Source organism: Ictalurus furcatus, chromosome 5, assembly GCF_023375685.1.
Source record: "Ictalurus furcatus strain D&B chromosome 5, Billie_1.0, whole genome shotgun sequence".
NCBI lineage: Eukaryota > Metazoa > Chordata > Actinopteri > Siluriformes > Ictaluridae > Ictalurus > Ictalurus furcatus.
In genome coordinates this window covers 10805440-10828492 of record NC_071259.1, presented here as the reverse complement: position 1 = coordinate 10828492, position 23053 = coordinate 10805440, and the positions used below count along the sequence as shown (strand labels likewise).

Sequence of the window (23053 nt, the reverse complement as noted above, 5' to 3'; positions counted from 1 at the left end):
AGTCAACTATTAATCAATTAAGTGATCATTAAATTAAATGTTGATTGATCATGGGATTTTGTGTAAATTGACAGCTCTAATGCATGCGTGTGTGTGTGTGTGTGCACATGCTCTTGTGCTTGCCATTCCTTGGGGAGAAAAGATGCATTCTGAAGTGGAGGTGAAATTGCAACCATAAATTAGCAGCCACATTTCTTTACCGTCTCACTCTGCCCAGCCAATTTGCTGTATCATTGAAGCTGTGTGAACTAGCAGAAAGCATGTTTCTAGCTTGACAGTAAATCAATTTATTTGTACTGCATATGTTCTAACTAGTGACTGCCCACTGGAATAGAGCTGCCATTCACCTTAATGGGCCTTCATGACATTGGAAAAGAGTATGGCAAAAGAAGAGACATAATGACAAAAAGAGTGAGAGAGCGAGAGAGGGGTAGGTTAACTGATTTTAGACACTCCGTCCTGTGAACAGTGAATGACTGTAGTAAGGAGAAAATGCAGGGAAAGGTTATCATTAACCTTTATCATTAATCATAATTAGACACTATAAAACTTCACATTTTTAGGTGACATGTCACATTCCAAATGCACTGCACAGCCCTTATGCATGTTTCAGGATTTAAATTTCCAGATTACTGATTAACATAGTTTAAAGCCAAACAGGTTCAGTCCATTATTCAGAATTTAAACCCAAACTACAGCTAAACCATCTTTAAAGGTTTATAATTGGTTTGATGTTTTTTTGTGCAAATTAGCACACTTTTTAAAAGCATGCCATGCAACACATATCAAGTACAAATTTTAACATTGGTCCAAAGTTTCCCATAGGTCTGTACATTAAGATACTGACAGCAATCCTGCATTTCATTTAGCAGGCAGTTTTTTTTCCACAGAGGCACAGACACATGTCCTGCTCTCTTCTCTCTTCTCATCTTCAGGAATAAAATAATATTTTAAGAAAAACTGCTGGTGTCACTGTTGGCAAAGTAACACCTTACTGCTTCAGTTTGCTCCAGTTTGATCCTGCGCTTGGGTTACTGTCTGTGTGGCATTTATGTGCATGTTCTTCACATGTACATGGGTTTCCTCCAGGCTGTCTGGTTTCCTTACACCTTCCCAAAACCTGCCAGTAGTTGGATTGGCTAAAATAAATTTCCCATAGGTATGAATGTGTCTGTGGTGCCCTGCGATGGGCTGGCATTAGAGACAAGGTGGATCTGCCATGATCATGACCAGATGAAGTGGTTCCTGAAAGTGAGTGAGTGCTGGTGTAATAACTGTGTTGTTCTATCTAAAGTCTGATGTACAGAGGGTAAAGAAAAAGAGCAAGAAGCATCTATGAAGAACCTCTGTGCTGCACTTTAAGACACCTCACTACTGATGACTTAGTCTGTAAGTTATGAGCTTATGGGCTACACACCTGCATCTTACTCAATTTTCCTTCTAGAAGTGGTGTCTGGTTAGTGCTGAGAATACTATCTCACCATGCAAGTGAGAGTAGGCCATCTGCAGCTAGCTTGTCCTCCACACCAATATGGTGATGCATTGTTCAGGAATGAATAGCTCAGCTGAACCAGGTCTTCTGGGGACAATGCCAGCCTTTCAAGGACCTTTTAAACACAATATTTCAGTGCTACTTGTTAAGTCTTTGAGACCTGCGAACAGACTTGAGGAGTAACGGAATACATGTAACAGTATTACATAATCAGGATACAAAAAAACTGATAACTGTAATCCATTACAGATATGTCAAAAAAAACAAAGTAAATAGATTACAATGACATTTTGTAAAAAATGGGAATACTATTTTCACAATAGGAGAGGCTGAAATAGATGCAAATACAGTTGAAACAGGTTTTTAAACAATTCCAATACGTATGGCAAGTTCAAGGTCAAGGCAGGCAAAGGGTCAGGTGATCAACAAACAAGATATCATAGAAAAACCAGAGAGAGCAAAAAACAAGAAACAATCACAGAGTCAAAAAAATGAAAACCAGCAAGTAAACAATAGGCTTGGTAAGTCAGAGAAGGTACTGCTAAGCATTACTTCGCAAAGTCTTCATGAATGAAAGTCTTATTATAAATGGTGGTGTGTGTGTGTTTTCTGGGAGTTGGAGTTTGACCTGACAGAGATACTCCCCCCTGCCTCCCCAAGGTTTCACTCCGGGAGCACTGTTATTTTTGGGCCTCCCCCTAGGTCGTGCGCCCGGGAGTTCAGGATGACTTGCGTTCCTAGGTGCCCTTTGGCAAGGGAGTTGCATGCCCACTTCACCAGTTGTGTACATAAGCTGGCTGGCACAAAGAATTTACTTGGGGGGGGCATGACTGAAGAATCTGCTGTTGGGGGTGTGAGTGATAGCTCAGTGCCGTTCCCAGGATATAGCCTGTATGAAGCATGGTTGAGAAAAAATATGCTCTTCAGAGTGCTTTAGTGTGCTATTACCGTGTAGGCACGATAGGGCATAGGCATCGGTTCTTGAAGTTGGGTAGGTAGGAGAGAGTTGAACTGAAAATTGCAAAGAATATGGACCATCAGGCTTGACAAGGATTCAAATGATTAGCCATTTTGAGATAGTCTAGGTTCTTGTGATCAGTTAAAATAGTAAAAAGGTTGAATAGCTCCCTCCAGCCAGTGGCACCACTCTTCGAGTGCCAGTTTAACTGCTAACAATTCTCTGTTCCCAATGTCATAGTTTTGTTCAGCAGGGGTAAGTTTCTTCCAGTAGTAGGCCACAGGGTGAAGCTTGGGTTTTTCTCCTAAGCACTGGGACAAAATAGCCCCCACTCCTTTCTCTGAAGCATCCACCTCAACAACAACAGGTTTCTTAGGCTCAGAGTGCTTTAAAATGGGTGCTGTGGTGAAAGCTGTTTTAAGCTGCCTGAGGGCTGCCTCGGCTGTTGGGTTCCAATCAAGATGCTTACTCCTTTTCTTGAGCAGGGCAGTTAGTGGGCGAGCTATAGAGCGAAAACCCTGAAAGAAACGCCGGTTGAAATTGGCAAACCCCAGAAATCATTGCAAATCCTTGATGGTTTTGAGCGGGGGCCACTCAGTGATGACAGATACCTTAGCTGGGTCCATGGGAACGCTATCTGGGCTATGTGGGTATGTGGGTTTCATGTAAAAGAGAATAGATAGAATGTCATCTATGTAAGCAATGATGTATTTGCCCAGCATGTCTCTTAAAACATCATTGATCAGACTCTGAAACACTGAGGAAGTGCAAGAAAGCCCATATGGCATGACGCAGTACTTATAGTGGCCACAGGTTGGGCTAAAAGCTGTTTTGCACTCATGCATATTAGATTATATGTGCTTCGTAGGTCAAGTTTTGTGAAAATTTGGGCTGAAAGAAGTTGTTGAGTGCTGCTGAAACCAGGGGTAGTGGATAACGGTATTACACAGTGATTTGATTCAGTCCACGATAATCTATGCATGACCAGAGTCTTCCCCCTTCTCCACCAAAAAACAGAAACAGGACATGAAGGGTGAATGTATCCCTGTTGCAGTGCTTCTCGAATATATTCCTCCATAGCTTTTTGTTTGTTGATAGAAAGGGGGTATATCCTGTTATGTGGAGGCATGCTTCCTGGAACTAGTTCAATAACACAATCATAGGGACAGTTCAGGGGTAAACCACTGGCTTTGGCTTTACTGAAAAGTTCAAGGAGATCATGGTATGTTGGATGAAAATTACGATAGAAAAAACACAAGAGAGACACGCATGTGGAAATACGGGGGTTTTTTTGCAGATAGAGGGTAACATAGGTCAGGTCACAGGGCTCATGGGAGAATAATTCTTAGGAGAATACAGGAATGAAGGGCACAGAGTGTTACAAATCGGGACTGGAGGCGGATGCAAGTGCAGGTCTTTATTAACAGTAGACAAACAAACACAGGAAACACAGTCTTCACCAGGAAAACAAGAAACTGGTATCGTGGCTTGAAACTAGAGCAGGGCATGAAACCAGACCGCTTAGCATGCTAACGCATTCACTATCGTAATCAAACATAACCGGGAATCACATCAGCCGTTTGGTACAAACCATCCCAACTATAATACTGTGCCAAGTGCGCAGTCACACGAGGGGTTTAAATAGCAAACATAATCAAACCAAAACATGGACACCTGGGGCAAATCAGAGACATGATCAAACTTAATTCAATGTCTAAGCGGGAAGCGAACGAAAACAAAAGAGTCATGTGACCAGTCAGAAGCCGTGCCGCAGTGCCATCTGCTGGCCGTGGCGTAACAGAGAGCATGGGGAAGAGGCGTGAGAATACTCTAAGCTGCAGGGAGAATATGGCGTGGGACTGAGAGAACTGGAACAGGGCTAAAGCCAAGGTCAACCCCAGAGATAGCCACGTTTTCATCAGAGGGATATCTAGACAAAAAAAACAAAAAAAACAATTGTGTCTGAGTAGAAACATCCACAGAAACCGTGGCAGGTGTTATCTGGTAACGTAAGGCGGGGGGAGACCAGAAACACCAGGTTCAGCGGCGAGGGCTTCAACTAACAGACAGATATGCTGAAAGGTGAGCTAATTGATAGCGTTTGTTTAGGTCCAGGCCTGTGTCCTGGAAGGAAGGAGGGAGAAAAGGACGTTGCCCAGATGAAAAAGTAAACAACAACAAAAAGAATATGGTTACATTCTCCCACACAGAGGAAGCCACTCTGGCTTAGGCATTACATGAAGTGCTACAGACATGCACACACACACACACGCAGGATTAAATATAAGGAATAGAAGAATAAGTTACTAACACTCACATACTAGACATATAATGATAAGAAGAAGACAATAGCGATGATTGCAGAAAACGAGTAAAATGTATGCACCTCACCCATAGTGAAAAGCAACGGGAGATAAGGTCCTTGAAAAAGGTCAAGGTCCTCACTCATTGATGGCCAAAATGATAATGCCCTAGGGAGCTGATGAGGTTTTTAAAAAAGGGAAATTGAAAAAAGCCAAACTTAAGGGCATGAGAAAAACCTGAAATGAAAACCTATTGGGCTGGAAAAAAACTTTAACTAAACATACTGGGAATGGAAGAAACCAAAACTCATACATATTGGGAAAGTGCAAATTAGGGGGCAGACCCAAGGGATAGCAAACTGTATAAAAAGGAAGCCCAGACTAAAAGGAATTCATATCACTGTGTGGATCTCGTGTTGGTGAACAATAAACTTGGACCCTTGCTTTTTCACTCATGGTTCTTTGTGTTTTTCTTCGTCCACAAGCTGATGCAAGTATTTGACTTTAAAATTTGGCAGTGTTCAACTTTTTGGAAAATTGGGCACAACAGGTACTGAGAGGGAATGACTATGGGTACAGGCTGTTCCGGACTCTCCACTGATATAGATGCTAGACAGAACTGTGGTAACTGAAGGCATTGTAGTTGGCAGTAGTTTGACCATTGGGTGAGTTCCCTGCGCCACCAGGAAATTTGGGGGGTTGTGGAAATGCATCCAGGGGAAACCCAAGATGATGGGTGCTTAATGGTCACTGTTACCAGGTATGAGATTTCTTCTTCATGTAGTGCACAAACAGGAGGGTTAGAGTGCAGAATTCAATGATGCCTCCTCCGATGGGTCCTTTGTCAATAGCATGGATTCTCAACGGACGAGACAGACGGTGGATGGGAATGTTGAGGCGGGTGACGGTTTCTAGATCCATGAAGTTATCCGCCGACCCAGAGTTGATTAGTGCTGTTAATAGAGAGACCACACTTGAGAGTTGCACTTAGACTGTCAGAGTGAAAGATTGGAGAAAGGTAGACTGGTGTATGCCACAGTTTCATAGCAGGGTGTACAGCTACTTTGAGGGTGGCATTGGTTTAACTGCAGGTCTGAGGCGCAGAGGACAGAGTCCAATGAGATGGTCGGCACTGCCACAGTAGAAGCATCGGTGGGTGTATCCTTTCTCTCTCCACCTTGCTGATCTTGGTGCACCTAAGCTGCATGGGTTCTGAATGGCCGATCGCCCCCAGCAGGCTCTTTACCTCTCAATAGTGACTGCCATTTCATCGCGCCATGCCATTTCTGTGAGCACTTCGGGGTTAAAACCCTGTCAAAATGTGGCTTTGAGAGCAGCGTTCCATCCACTTCCAGCCGCAATAGTGCGAAATTTGAGAGTAAACATTCTACGCGGACCTTGGCATAATGTGAGGAGTAGTTCACCTACTTCCATTCTCTTGGACGAATGGTCAAAAACCTGGTGAAACATGTCTGTGAATAGTTCATAGGAAGCCATCGGCTGGCCTCCAACTTCCTACAAAGCCATAGCCCACTTTAAGGCTTTGTCAGTGAGCAAATTCATGAAACGTGCAATCTTCTCAGATTCAGACGTACAGTACCCCTGTGATAGGCGAAACATAAGGAGCATTGTAAAAGAAATCCCTTACATAGTGATGCATCGGCAGCGAGTTTTTTAAAGTGTGGGCGTGGGTGCTCAGAATGTGGGGATGGGAGCTGGAGCGCCAAGTGCAGTGTTGGCAGAGAAAGCTTGAAAAAGGAGGTTGATATTGTTGTTGAGATCTGCCAGATGCTGCTGTTGCTCTCCCAGTATCTGTCCATGTGCAGTGAGAGCCTGTCGCAATTCTGATTCTCCTGTGCATCCAACGTGATGGCAAAGTAATCTGTCACAGTAGGAGAGTCTGAAATGGATGCAAAAGTAGTTGAAACAGGTTTTTAAGAAAAATCCAGCAAACAAATTTAATATGTAAGGCAAGTTCAAGGTCAAGGCAGGCAAAGGGTCAGGCGATCAGCAAACAGGATATCGTGGCAAAACCAGAGAGAGCAAAAAATGAGAAACAATCACGGAGTCCCAAAAAAAAATTAAATAAATAAATAAATGAAACAAAAGGCTTGGTAAGTCAAAGTACTGCTGAATGTTAATTCGCAAAGACTTTGTGAATGAAAGACTTTGTGGATTCTTATAAAGGTTAGTGTGTGTGTGTGTGTGTGTGTGTGTGTGTGTGTGTCTGTAATAGGCAACAGATGTGATTGATTAAAACTCAGAGAACATGCTTGTATTGCAGGGTATGGAGTTGTAGTCTGTGGCAAACATGTTTGTAGGCTGCGGTGTATTCTTGGAGTTGGAGTTTGAAAATGGAGTTGACCTGACAACTATCAAGATTACAATTTTTTAATTTAAAACCAAAGAAATTAATCTTTTGACATAACACAATATAGACAGCTACTAGTTTAATTTGGTAGAAATGAACACACATTGTTCTCTGAAATGCTTTTTTTAGGGTGACCATACATCCTCTTTTTTTTAGACCAAAATAAAAAGCGTCAGGCCAGGGTTTCTACATTTGAGAAACTATCCAGGATTCGGCTTTAGTTTAATTTTTTCATGTGCTTATGGTTTAATACTGCATCATGTGTGCACATGTTTGCATTGCTTTAACTCCTCTCTGTAATTCCCACCTTCTTGCACACCAATTGGTTGATTATAAAAGGCTTGCAGCAACTATCGGCCAAATTCCTGCATTTCAATTATTAGCCTACTCTCAGCAAACACACAAAGGCAAAGCACTGTTGTGTATGACATCAAACAGTTGCTTGACAATAGCAGCAAATGACAACTGTCCTGAGTTGAAACATTATCCATGACTATATAGGGTCATTTTTCATTTCGTGTTATCACATTGTATCATATTACATGGTCATTCAAATGTGTAAATGATCAATGATCGCAGAAGGCACACAAGTAACAAGTAATATTTTATTTTATTCCATTGTCATTAAAAAGAATGTAGGAAAAAATGTGAAACCAATTTTATTTATATATATTTATGTGATGCTAATAGTGTGTTTTTTTCAGTGTATTAAAATCTGCATTCATACAAACACACTGTCACAGCTCAGTCAGATCAGAATTTCCCAAGATGCAACACTCACTTCTCATGCACGCATGCGCTCACCATCCCCGGAGTTCTGATCAGACACACCTGGCACCAATCACACACACACACTCTCACCGCTAGTACTTAGGGATGTCATTCACATAGAGTCAATGCGAAGTATACATTCAGTCAACTCATTTCTCTGCGTTACCAAGCCGATCTAGTTAGTTAGTCTTCTCGTGATCCTCGACCCTTGTTTCCGGTTTCGACTATGCTCTCTGCCTGACCCCGTTTGTGTTGTTCATCCGACCGCTTGACCATTGCCTGTCTTACGACTACGTTTCTTGAACTTTCCCGATACCACGCTCTACACCTGCCGCCCGCTTCTGCTTCCGTGCCGATTCGAGGTTCGTGACAGAGTACTTCGCCTTCCAATGGAAGCAGCGGGAGATCCCCGTTGGCCGCAAGCCATCGAGGGACATGGCCGGATGATTAGTGACCATGATCACCGTCTCGCAAGCCTGACTGAGCAGGTAGCTCGGCTAAACCAAACCGCGCAGTTTTCTACGGCACCGACCACACGCTTACCTCCCACTCCAGCGCCGGAGAAGTACGACGGAGATCCGGCACGCTGCCGAGGTTTTTTTACTCCAGTGCTCCCTGTTTTGTTCACCGTACACAGACATGACGGAGAATCGGAAAATAATCCACTTCATGGAACTCTTAACCGGGAGAGCTCTCCTCTGGGCCACAGCGGAAATGGAACAGGAAGGGAACGTCATCAGCACATATGATCAGCTGACATCACGTTTCCGCACTGTATTCGATCATTCTCCAGACAACCGGGAGACTGGGGAGGAATTATTATCCTTGACGCAGGGATCACGTTGTGCGGCGGATTACGCTCTTGAATTTCGTACTGTGGCCGCTAGGAGTGGATGGAATCAACCCGCTCTAAAGACCATGTTTCGCCGGGGGTTAAATGCCGACATCGTAACGGAGCTGGCGTGTCGCGATGATCAGCTGACTCTCGACTCACTCATTAACTTAGCTATACGCCTGGTTCGTCTACTACGGAGCCGCCGCTCCATACGCAGCGAGGCAGAAGTACCAGCGTCTGAGAGCCCTGGTGAACCCATGCAGCTGGGACAGACTCGGATGAGCATGCAGGAGAGAGAACGACGGCGCCGCGAACATTGTTGTTTCTACTGCGGCGAGAAGAGCCACTTCGTGCAACAATGCCCTCTCAAACAGTGCTCCACCCGAGGGGAAACCAAAACTCCCAAACGACCTCAGTCAGGGGAGAGTTTAGAACCCATTGCCCAGTACTCAGTTCAGTCTGCATTTGTATTACCAGTTATATTAGAATACTCAGGTGTTTCCTGTATTTTAGAGGCGCTGATCGACTCTGGAGCGGCGGGGAATTCCATCGACCAAGAGACCATACACCAATACAACATCCCCGTTCGTCCTCTCAGCACCCCCAGCCATGTCCAAGCCATTGATGGAGCCCCCATTGGAGATGGTTTAATCATCCACTGCACCGAACCTATTAACCTCCGCACCAGCGCTCTTCATCAGGAAAAAATTACGTTCCATGTCATTGTGACGGCCCGGCATCCAGTGGTTCTCGGTCTTCCTTGGCTTGAACATCACAACCCACAAATTTCATGGAATCAAAGGGAGATCACTCGCTGGTCAGCTCACTGCATCAATCACTGTACCTGTGATCACCTTAGCGTCCACATCCGTTGAGAGCCCTGACATTGCAGACAACGTTCTGATCCCCAGTGTTTACCATGACCTCATTGAAGTATTCACTAAAAAGAAGGCTAGTGGACTACCTCCTCATCGAGGTTACAACTGCGCAATCGATTTGCTTCCAGGCACTACACCACCGCGAGGGAGAGTCTATCCATTAACAGTAACTGAACAAAAAGCCATGGAGGAGTACATTCAGGAAGCATTGCACCAAGGTTATATACGACCATCTACTTCTCCAGCATCAGCGGGGTTTTTCTTCGAAGAGAAGAAGGGAGGAGGTTTACGACCATGCATCGATTACCGGGGACTAAACCGGTGTTGCGTCAAGTACCGTTACCCACTACCTCTAGTACCAGCCGCTCTGGAACAACTACGCACTGCCACCATCTTCACGAAACTGGACTTACGCAGTGCATACAACTTGGTCCGGATTCGAGAAGGAGTTAAAAGAAAGACTGGGTTCAGCACAACTTCAGGTCACTAGGAGTATCAGGTCATGCCGTATGGGCTTTCTAACGCTCCCTCGGTCTTCCAATGTCTAATTAACGACGTGTTACGTGACATGTTGGGACGCCATGTGATCACCTACATAGATGACATTCTAATATATTCTAACTCCCGGGAGGAACATGTTCACCATGTCCGCCAAGTTCTACAACGACTGCTCCATCATCAGTTATATGTTAAAGCCGAGAAATGCGAATTTCATAGAACCACCATTGCGTTTCTGGGATACATCATCAGCCCCGAAGGGATCTCCATGGACCAAGAAAAGGTCCAGGCAGTGGTAAACTGGCCCACACCCACGACGATCAAGGAACTACAGAGGTTTCTGGGGTTTGCAAACTTCTACAGAAGGTTTATTAGGAATTTCAGTGCCATCGCCAACCCCCTAATGTCCCTGCTAAAGGAGAAACCCAAACGTCTGTCATGGAATCCAACCGCCCAAACCGCCTTCGACAAGCTCAAGAAAGCCTTCACTACTGCACCCATCATCAAACATCCGGACCCATCTAGACCGTTTATAGTGGAGGTGGACCCGTCAGAGACCGGGGTAGGAGCCATTTTATCCCAGTGGTTCGGAGAGAGGCCAAAGCTCCATCCAGTGGCATTCTTCTCGCGAAAGCTTTCCCCCTCTGAGAGAAACTACGATGTGGGAAATCGTGAACTCTTGGCAGTTAAGTTAGTGCTGGAGGAGTGGAGACACTGGTTAGAGGAGGCTACACATCCCTTTGTCATCTTCACAGACCATAAGAACCTGGAGTATCTTCGCACTGCAAAGAGACTCACACCACGCCATGCCCGATGGGCCCTGTTCTTCACCAGGTTTCACTTCATGTTATCATACAAACCAGGATCCAAGAACATAAAAGCTGATGCCCTGTTTCGTCTCGACCACACAGAACGTGTCAACGAGCATGAGGAGTATATCATCCATCCTTCATGTATCATCAATGCGCTAGAGTGGGATCTGGACCAGGAACTAGAGGAGAGTCCCCAGTCGCAAGTACCCGTAAAATGTCCCCCGAACAAACTATTTGTACCCGAAGAGTACCGTCAAGAACTCATCATCTGGGCGCACACGGTATTCGGTACAGGGCATCCAGGGGCACAGCGCACACACCATCTCCTAAAAGAGAAGTGCTGGTGGTCCAATATGGAGAGAGATATACACAAGGTGGTGGCATCCTGTTCATCTTGCGCACAGAATAAGGTACCTTGGACTCTCCCAGCTGGGAGGCTCAAGCCCTTACCCATACCCGAACGCCCATGGTCACACATATCAGTTGACTTCGTAACGGATTTACCAAGATCCCAAGGAAATACCACAGTTCTAGTCACAGTGGACCGGTTTTCCAAGTCCGTACGTTTTATTCCATTACCCGCTCTCCCCACCGCCTTCATGACAGCCGAACTTCTATTCCAGCATGTTTTTAGATATTTCAGCATTCCGGAGGAGATTATCTGTGACAGGGGCCCGCAGTTTACTTCCAGAGTGTGGTCCAGCTTCATGACTAAGATGGGAGTAACAGTGAATCTCACCTCCGGATATCACCCACAAGCCAACGGACAAGTTGAACGAATCAATCAGGAATGAGGCAATTCCTCCGTAGTTTCTGTGCCAATAACCCCGAGGATTGGAGCAAGTTTCTGGCATGGGCTGAGTACGCCCAAAATTCACTACGTCATTCGGCTACCAATCTCACTCCTTTCCAGTGCGTACTAGGTTACCAACCTCCACTGTTCCCATGAAACGCGACTCCCACCGCAGCTCCTGCCATTGACCAATGGTTTGAACGTAGTGAGCGTGTCTGGGCTGACACCCACCGACGCCTGAAAGAGACCACAGACACATACAAGCGCAAAGCAGATCGCCACCACAACGAACACCCTAATTACCAACCAGGCCATAGGGTGTGGTTGTCCACCAAGGACTTAAGACAACCTCATAAAAAAACTAACGCCAAGATACACTGGACCATTCAAGATCCTCAAGCGAATCAATGAAGTCACTTACCGTCTGGAACTGCCACGACACAGCCGCATCTCCCCCTCATTCCACGTATCACGTCTCAAACCTGTTGTCAACGGTCCATTAACTACAGAAGTACCATCTGAAACTCCTCCGACCCCTCTGGAAATTGATGGACAACCGGCTTATGTGATGCTAATAGTGTGTTTTTTTCAGTGTATTAAAATCTGCATTCATACAAACACACTGTCACAGCTCAGTCAGATCAGAACTCAATTTCCCAAGATGCAACACTCACTTCTCATGCACGCATGCGCTCACCATCCCCGGAGTTCTGATCAGACACACCTGGCACCAATCACACACACACACTCTCACCGCTAGTACTTAGGGATGTCATTCACATAGAGTCAATGCGAAGTATACGTTCAGTCAACTCGTTTCTCTGCGTTACCAAGCCGATCTAGTTAGTTAGTCTTCTCGTGATCCTCGACCCTTGTTTCCGGTTTCGACTACGCTCTCTGCCTGACCCCGTTTGTGTTGTTCGTCCAATCGCTTGACCATTGCCTGTCTTACGACTACGTTTCTTGAACTTCCCGATACCACGCTCTACACCTGCCACCCGCTTCTGCTTCCGTGCCGATTAGAGGTTTGTGATACACACACTGCTTCACACTGTTTTGAATGCTACCAAGTCCCCCCCCCCCCCCCCCCAATAAATAAATAAATAAATAAATAAATAAATGTCCTCTTAGGAAAACCAGAATATGGTCACCCTAGCCTTTGTGATGTAATGTTACCCACATCAGAGACAGTAATCTTTTATTTATTTATTTATTTTATTAAAACAATTCCAAACATTGAACATGTTTTAACTTCTAAAATAAGTTCTAAATAAAAGTATTTTAAATCATATTGTTTTATTGACATGTGACCAATTAGTCACTAGCACAACCATTTAGCTCCTACTGCTTTAGTTAAGACATCTAATTATACAAATTCTGCCTGTATTGTTCAGCATTTCCATTTAGGCTGTACTTGGTTTTCAGTCAGCTGTAGAAACTTTATTTGCTTTTAAATGTGTCTACTTTCAAGGCATTGCTGAATGTGTTATGCACTTATCTATGCAAACCAAACTGCTATAATGGGTGATTTAAATGTGGGTTCACCCCATATATCCTTTTACTACAGAATTCCGTATGGGAGGAGCATCGCAGGTGATTTCTTTCTCTGTTTGTGTTGAGCCTCTCTGTAGTGTAAGGACATGAAAAATATAAATCTATATGGTTCTATATTTCTCCACGACTAACAGTCCAATACTGATGGCTCATTGAACTGGTTGATTGGATGGGGGTTGTGTTTAAATTCTCTCTCATTCTTCCTCTCTCACTATGATGCCGCAGAGAGAAGATATATGGCAGTACATCTTAATAGTTATAAACAATGGTTGGGTTGGTCAATACACTTAAGCAGGCACTTGAGGTAAAGGAGAGCCACTAAAGAGCAGCTTCTCATTTTGTACAGAAACACATATATTATGTTCTGAAAAAAGAAAAAGTTTGTGGAAATCTTTGTGAAGAATTTGCAGTGAAGCACAATTTAAAATCACATGTATGTCACAGTTCTAGGACACTGTATAGCTCTAGCTAGTATAAAATGTTTGAGATATTAACCATCTATCTGTTGCATAATCGACACAAGGAACATTGCGCGAGCTTCGCGCTGTGGGAAGTGGCCTCACGCGTGACCGGTTTCTGAAGCTTGCGTAACATTGTGCCTAATTATAGGCCTGCCGTGATCAGGTGACGTGGCAGTTAAGCACACTGCGTGATATAAAATTGGCACCTGTGAACCGTGCCTTATTGTCTTCAGCGAGCAAAAAGATCTATTTCAAAAAAACTAAAGAAAAATCTCTTTACTTTTCTGTCCTTTAAAAAAAAGAGATAGACAAAAATATGAGTGAGAGAATTCAGTAAGTGTGTCATGCCTTGCTCCCATTTCATCATGGGGGGACACACTTTCTGTGTGAACTGTCTAGGATGGAGCACACCAGGGCAGCCTCAACAAGTCTGACTGTGTGCATTGTGAAAGCCTTACAATTAGGCAGCTCCGCTCTTCTCGGCTGAAGGGAGTTGGGTTTCAGAGCCTCGCGGATCTGGGCTGTCCCCTGCTGGCTCAGGTCCTGGGGATATTGTATGGATCTGGAAGAGGAGCCAGAGATGAGCGCTGCTCTATGTATTGCTCTGTCTTCAGGGTCCTGCTCTCCGCTGGATTTTGTGACTCCTACTTCCGCTATGGAAAGCCAGAAAAAACAACCTCTCTGACTCCAAAGAGCCAGAAGGCGGTGCCATTGCACCCAAAACAGAGAGCAGCTCTCAAGCATATAAACAGCTGCTTGAAGTGATTTAGTAAGGGAGTTGAAAAACTAAATATAGACTGGCCTGGGGAAGACGAGGTGGCTCATAGCAGGCTGGACAAGCACTCTCTCCCTAGTGAAAATAAATCTCCCTCACACTACAGAAAACTCCCTTTTTTTCCAGAAGTACATGATGAAATCATGCTTCTAGGAAAAGCATACACTAGCCGTATTTATAACCCCTCAGTGTCGGATTATTCGGCCATTGTGGGGAATGAACGGCATGGCTATTTAGCTATGCCGAAGGTGGAGAAGGCATTTGCGAGCTACCTCTCTCCATCGATGGCACATAATAGGGATGCACCGAAATGAAAATTCTTGGCCGAAGCCAAAACCGAATATAATGAAAAACCTGGCCGAAAGCCGAAGGCCAAATACCAACACGTTTTTTTTTGCGTTTTTTCCATTTATTTTGCCATTTTTTTCACCATTGCATAAATTAAATAGTCAAAATGTGTTTTTTACTATTTTGTCTCGCTTTTCAAGGAAAAAAATCAATTACAAAAACTAAAATTTCAAAATATTTATTTAACACTGAATTTTTTTTTTTCATTCCAGCAGGCATAGGCTACCAACAAGGCACAATATAACTTTAAATAAATAAATGAGTAAAATAAAAATATTTTTATGTGGTCATCTTTGAGCCCCCCTTGAATAGGATATGTTAGGCCTATAACTGACTGCTGAAAGAATGTAACTGTCTGTAGCAAAACAAACGCACAGTAAACATCCGAAGAGCACGTAGCTCGTGCATGTGCGCGCCCCCTCATCGAGGTCGTGACAATCGCACGTCTCGCTCTGGTTGCTAGGCTATTTGGTCATGTCATTAAACAGGTCATTGTTTGGTCAAATTTATTCTGCCTTTTCACTTATTTAATAATTTCGGTTGCCGAACATTCGGTGCATCCCTAGCAAATAATTTAAAGGGGCCAGCCTTGAGATCCAAGCCATGAAAGGACACCTCGGCATTGGTGGGCAAGACCTATGCAGCAGTGGGTCTTGATTGTGGGTCACTGCTTACAATGGAAGTGTTGCAGGCCTACCAAGCAGATCTGCCGAGTGAGCTCAATATACGGCATCGTTCAGCCAGTTCCTTCCCCGTCGCGTTGAGTTTGCCCGGACATCCACTCATCTACTCCCAGCGCTAGTGCGAGGAAGGCAAGTGGCAGCCCGCCACCCCCCATGGAGAGCCAGGGGTACTGGGCGGCCACAGTCACAGCCTGCTAATAGGCCTGATCTGAGAATGATCATAAAGGTCAAGCAGACAAAGAAGGAGCGATCCTGAGGGGCTGTGGAGGGATGTATAAGGGGACATGAGGTTGTTAGTGCAGTTAGCCCCCATTACTTCTATAGGGCTTCCGTTCCCTGAGGGAGGGATGTTTTTATTGTTTTTTTTTTGGATGGATGTTTTTTTTTGTTCCGCAAAAAAGAGAGGTGTATGCGGCCAATTTTAGATTTGCGTCATCTGAACCGTACTCTTCAGACAAACAGGTTCAAAATGCAGATGCTCAAATTTATAGTTCCACAGATTCAGTTCGAGGACTGGTCTGTGACAGAAGAGCTAAAAGACGCGCATTCTCACATAGAAATATGGCCCCATCACAGGAAGTTCCTGAGGTTCGCATTTGGAGGCAATGTGTACCAATATCGGGTTCTTCCCTTAGGTTTATCCCTTTGCACCTTCACAAAGTGCATGGGTGCCTCTCTGGCTCCCTTGCGACTCCAGGGCATCCGTGTATTAACCTACCAGGAAGACTGGTTAATTCTAGTACAAGCCAAGGAACTGCTGATTCAACATCAAGATGTTGTTCTCACCCACATGAAGCATTTGGGGCTCAGGTTGAACCTCAAAAAAAGTATGCTTTCTTCAGTGCAATGAACAACTTTTCTAGAGGTTATATGGGATTCAGCTATGATAAGTTGATAGACTAATGTCGTACCATTGGGCCTATTGCACATGAGACCATTTCAGTGGTGGCTGAAAAATCGGGGGTTTCATCCAAGGATGAAACCTCTAAGAGTAATCAGTGTCACGTGGCAATACGAGAATTTGGAGGTTTCTAGCCTCGGGTCACACTCTAGGGGCATCTCCTTATCGCAGTATGGTAATGACAGAAAACTCATGGGCTGGGGTGTGGTCTTAGATGGCTGTCCAGCTCATGGTCTCTGCAGAGGCCCTCATCTGGAGTGACATATAAATCGCCTAGAGATGCAGGCCGTATTTCTAGCATTGAAATACTTTCTTCCTCAATTGAGAGGTCACCATGTGTTAGTTATTACAGACAACACAGCAGTGGTCTCATATATCAACCACCAGGGAGGGTTATGTTCGCACCCCCTGTTCAGGCAGGCGCAACTAATTATTCTCTGGGCGGAGTGAAAGTTTTTGTCAGTGAGTGCAATGTACATTCTGGGCAGCGGGAATATGGGGTCAGACATCCTGTCAAGGCAAGGGGTTGGAGGCTCCATCCTCAAGTGGTGGAGTCCATATGGCGGAGGTTTGGCCTAGCGGAAGTGGATGTGTTCGCCCTCGAGGAGACACTGCCCGCTGTGGTTTGCCCTCACTCCTCCTGCACAATTGGAGCTCGACGTCATGGTGCACAAGTGGCCGAGGTCATGTCTGTACACTTTCCGCCCTATCGCTCTGCTCCCACAAGTTCTAGCAAGTGTTCGCCAAGCCCATCTACGTTTGCGGCTAGTAGCACCTTATTGGGTGACTCGAATATGGTTCTCAGAGATAATATCCCAGCTAGACGGCACTCCTTGGAAGATTCCCATCCACAGGAATCTACTGTCTCAAGCCGGAGGGCTGATTTATCACCCTCAGCTGGAACTATGGAAACTGTGGATCTGGCCCCTGAGGGTACCAGCTCATAGATTCTGGTCTTGTAACTGAGGTTGTAGAGACCATGTTGAATGCTAGAGCACCATCCACGAGGAAATTGTATGCGCTGAAGTGGCGACTTTTTCTCTTGTGTTGTGAGGAACGTCAGCTACACACAGTAAACTGCACAATAGCTACAGTCCTCGAGTTCATACAAGGATGTTTCTCAGCAGGGTTGGCTCCTTCTACAATCAGGGTCTATGTGGCCACCATTTCGACCAGCCATGCCCCTATTGATGGAGCCACTGTGGGGAAGCATTCTCTAACATCGAGGTTTATGCTTGGTGCGAGATGGTTGAGGCCCATCTACAGAACATACATACCTTCCTAGGACCTTTCTATGTTCCTGGAAGGTCTGTCAGGTGCCCCATTTGAGCCCTTAGAGTCAGCCTCAGTGAAGCTTCTGACTCTAAAGGTAGCTCTTCTACTCACCCTGACATCTCTCAAGCGAGTATGAGACCTACAAGTTCTCTTTGTTGCTCCTTCCTGCCTTGATTTTGCCCCTGGATTAGCCAAGGCCTTCCTATATCCTAAGCCGGATTATATTCCTAAACTGCCTATGTCTGCTGCCCAGCCATTAGTGTTGCAGGCTTTCTGCCCTCCTCCATTCCTCACACCGGAACAAGAGAAGTTGCACCTTCTATGTCCAGTAAGGGCACTCTATGTTCTTACGTCCACCGCTCTGGCCATTGGCGTAAGTCAGAGCAGCTTCTGGTCTGCTTTGGCATCGACAGTAGAGGTGATGCTGTGTCGAAGCAGCGCATCTCTAACTGGATAGTGGAAGCAATCTCTATCGCTTATGAGGTGTACAGTCTCGCTACGTCTCTGGGCATAAGGGTTCATTCCACTAGGGTGGTCGCCTCCAGGAAGGCTTTGTCCAAAGGGGTACCCTTACAGGATGTGTGTGCTGTGGCAGGGTGATCTACGCTGCACACATTCATTCAATATTACAGCCTGGATATACATGCCACCCTAGGCTCCAATGTCTTGCAGTGACCCTCAGGCTCATATCTTTTGAACAGGCCATGCCCTCAGTATGACAGAGTGGGTATTCTTGTTCCCACAGCATGAAGCTCATGCAACATTGAGTTCCCTTTGAAAGGTAACGTTTGGGTTACCCATGTAACTCTGTTCTCTGAGAAGGAACCGAGATGTTGCGTAGCTTTGTCATACTGGGGCATGCCAGTGAATTGTGTCTTCCCCTTAAATAATAGAGGCTGACATCACAGTTCAGTGGTGCTGTTATATATATATATATATATATATATATATATATATATATATATATATATATATATATATATATATATATATATATATATCTCAAGTGACACTTTTAATTGCCACATCACCTGGTCACGGCAAGCCTATAAATAGGCATGATGTTACACAAGCTTCAGATACCGGTCATGCGCAAGGGTGCTTCCCACAGTGTGAAGCTCACTTCTCAGGTAACAGGGTTACATGGGTAACCCAGATGGTTTCCAGATGCAGTCTACAAACAAATATATATTCAAAACAACTGGAAAGTTGTGCAATATCAAAGAAGTTGTTGGACTTGTAATTATAAGTACTCTTTTACTGGTGTCTTCTCTAAATGCTTGTAATGTTGTAGTTGTACTTCTCCCATGCACTAAATGCTAAGTGAGACTTGTTTTGCTTCACCCATGCATCAAATCCTCACCACTCATGAGACATTTTTTGTACAGTGCTGTGAAAAGTATTTGCTGATTTCTTCTGTGTTTTGTGTATATCTCATAAGTTGTTTCAGAAATAAAAACAAAATCTAAGATAAAACTTAAATAGGACTTTTTCAACAGCATGAAGTTGGTTAAAAGGTCTTACCCAGTAACACTCTATGCCAAAACTGAAAAATTCCAGAAATGATGTGGAAGTAGGTGATGTATGTCAATCAGTTTGGGAAGAGTTGCAAAATTATTTCCAAGTTTCTGGGATTCCAAAGGACTAAGGTGAAAGCCATTATCTCCAAATGAAAAACAATCTGCACAGTAGTGAACCTTCCCAGAAGTGGCCAACCTTCCAAAATTCCTCCAAGAGCACAGCAACTACTCATCAAGGATGTCATAAAAGAGCCAAGGACAATATCAAAGGAACTACAGGCCTCTCTTGCATCAATAAGGGTCAACAGTATTGTGTGTTTACTCAGGTTACCTTTGTTTCATGTTGTATTTCGTTTGAAGATCTAAAACTATTTAATATGAGATATCCACACAAACAGAAGAAATCAGTTGATACTTTTTCACAGTACTGTATTAAATATAAGTGCTATCAAAATACTGATAATGTAACAAAGAAAAATTTTGTACACTTTTGATGATTTAATGGCATGCAAAGGCAGAGAGAGTATATTCTTTAGATTACAGCATATTAAGATAAGATAAGATAAACTTTATTGATCCCACACAGGGGAAATTCAATCGTTACAGCAGCTCAATTACACAAAAAAACTTAATTCTCCCATTTGATCTTGGTAGTGATGATGATGATGATGATGATTATAACAGTTATTTGTGCACTTATTTGTGCAGTTATTTGTGTTAGTAACATATTTCTTGATCTGATGTTAAAGAGAGCAGAAAGATAGGTGGAGGAAGGGAGGAAGGGAAAAAAATGATCAAAGTGACAGCCTGTAATTACATGGAACACTGCCAGCATTCCCATTGCTCCTCCACCCCTCCTTCTCTCTCTCTCTCTCTCTCTCTCTCTCTCTCTCTCTCCATGTTAGCTTTGTCTACTCTGCTGTCAGGTCTTCTGTACTGTGCTAGTAGGAGTGTAATCCTATTAAATGCAAGAAGAATGCCTTACATGCACTGATGAGATACCAGAATTAAACCTTGTGCTTAAAATTGAACTCAGTTAAATCAAAGCCTTGCTGTGAACCACCAAACCAAGTCCTAGTTCTGAACTCAGCAAGTAATCCACTTTTTAGAGCCACTTTTTTCATATGAATCCAGATGCATAAAACAGCACAGTGCATGGCCGTGATAACAGCATGTTCCACCAGTTAAAAAAGGACTCACAAAGAACAGAACATACCTGCTGAAACTTTATGAAAGGTTGCTGTGAATATGTCAGGTGGTAAATTAAACTAATTCAGTTAGTTGTACACTTCTAATAAATAAACTTAGTGTACATATATTTTTTTGTGTTTTAATTAAAAGTTGATATGAGATATAGAATACAATACTCTGACATCATAAAAGTCAGATTGCAGTTTTAAGATACACCTTTCATAGCCTGTACTGACCCACATCTGTGACCTATTTACAGTGGGTTTCAAAAATGCTGATCTTCCCCTGACAGAAAATATATCAGGATGCCAAGATTATCTCACCTCAAATAGTTTTGCAACTGATATCAACCTAGTACACAATTAATTGTCATACCTTTGTATACATTTGTGAAAATGTCCTTCTTTTCTGTTTCTCTCTCTCCCGCCCTCATTTTTAGCACATCACAGATGGCACTTTTGTAAGGCATTCACTGTAGCCTATAATTAGCTAAATAAGTGACGTGCATCAGTGCCAGGTATCCGTGACTGCTCTCTCTTCCACGGTATTTTTGAAATAGACAATGACTTTGACATCTAAAATGAGGTGCACAATATCCGACATAAACTGTAGTGAATTTTCTATAAAATAGAATACATTAATATAAATTCCTACTACTCTCATGTTCTTGCTTAACAAATTAAATTATTTGTGGTGATCACACATGTAGTTATGCAACTAGACTGATTATGAAATATTTTTGGAAGGCATATTGGACCAAATAACTGGCTTTAGCCAAAGCTTCAAAGCTTTTAGGTATATTAATTGTATTAACAATTAAAGAATTGCTGTAAATTTTACAGTAATTTACTGGCAACTTGTTGTGAAATTGTTGTATAAAATAACACATAACCCAGTACACTTGATCATTTGACTAATGCAGGATACAACATAAACAAGTGTGGTGGCTAAATGAATTGGGTTACTCATCACTACTATGCTGACAAAGTTGTAAGTTTTTCCAATTTTGTATACTAGTCATTAGTTAGTAAAGGTAAGAGCATTGATTTACCATTTTACTTGTAGGGTCACAAATAATAATGGGTAACATTATTGTAACAGTTATTGTTTAACACGTCATTACACTTTTGTTAACATAATAATTTATCATGTTGATTAGTAATTATTGAAGAACTACCATGGAAACATTTGATTACTTACTGCTTAGTTAGTAAGTACTTAATCATTAATTAAGTAACTGTGTCAGTTATGTGTTAATCATAGACAAAAACAGGCCTGCCTCTCTGTCTAGAATTTCCCCTTCCTTCCGCATCACCTGGCTATAAATATACACTTTGATTTGATTTGTGGTAATAAATATTTTACCTTCTCACAAAGTAGTCATAGCATAAGTTAATGTTTTATTTTCCTTTGTATTTCTAGCCAAAATTCCTTGAACTTTATTTATTTATTTTATTTGTGCTTTAATTATTTTTCACCATCTTAATATAATTTAACACACTTCATTCCATGTGCACAGTGTTTAATTATTTTATTTATTTGTTTTTCAGAAAAAAGAATGGCTCTGTCTTAACTGTCAGACCCAGAGACTAATGTCTGGTGGACTTGATGACTCCCCTCTTCATGTTCCTTATCCATCTCCAAAACACCAACAAGTGGGCTCACCCCGGCACCAAGACCTGGCAAGTCAGCAACCTGCTCCACAGGCAACATCTCAGAAAGTATCCACTAATCAGCATGAAGGGCCCAATGCAATGCCGCGACAGCAGAAAACTCCAGCTGATGGAGCTGCTCCTGATGCTTCAACTGTAGTCAAATTAGCAGGAGATACAAAACCCCTCTCACAGTCCTCTTCAACTCCTACCACAACTAAATCTGTCAGTGAATCACAGATAAAGGACAAGTCTATGCCAAAATTGATCAATGAGCCTGATGTCTGTTCTGCTGTCACTGAGAAATCTAAACCTACTTATAAGAAAGGAACAACAGATCCCACTGTGACCACCACAACTAAGGATGAGAAAAGGGACTCTCAGAGATCCAGATACTATGAGGTAATTCTGTATTTCAGAGCATTGTTTAATGGAGCAAAGTTTTCAGAATTCTCAAAAAAAAAATTTGAAGGCCCTATGTTCAAGAATATGCAAAATAAGGCATAACATTGCAGCATTATTTATTCTTGGTATATTTCTTGAACAATATTTGATACAAAAATGTTTGAACAAATCTGTGTCTGATTCATGAAATTGATGCATGAAATTAAAACGAGCTGTGATTTTAGTGCAAGTGATGATTCAGCTGCAAGGATGCAAGTTTCCAGCCACTAGTCATATATGCTTATGACACACCACAGTTTACCCTCATATAGATCTAACGTATGTGAAACATGCTACAATTTATGTAAGCGTTACAGCAGTGAGCCAATGAAAGGTAAGCATTCAGCAGACTACAGTTATTCTAGATCTGTGGAAACAAGCAAATTGTTCAAATTAATTTCAGCACTTGTGTCCAAGATTGCTACTAAATTCTGCAGCTAAAAGTATTCTTTGGAGTCCCATAAAACTTGAAAGATGGTCTAATAGTTTGTTTTTGCAATTCTATGTTTTTACTGAAATTTATGGTACAAAAGTATGT

General features: G+C 43.1%; 1 protein-coding gene across 1 annotated transcript in view; it reads left to right on the top strand.

The window, feature by feature from the left end:
• Positions 1-23053, top strand: part of bsna (bassoon presynaptic cytomatrix protein a) — a 190172-nt gene that overhangs the window by 141809 nt on the left and 25310 nt on the right. Inside the window, exon 4 of the mRNA XM_053624703.1 lies at positions 21970-22473. Coding sequence (XP_053480678.1) covers positions 21970-22473 — 504 coding nt within the window. The remainder of the gene's footprint in view (positions 1-21969; positions 22474-23053) is intronic.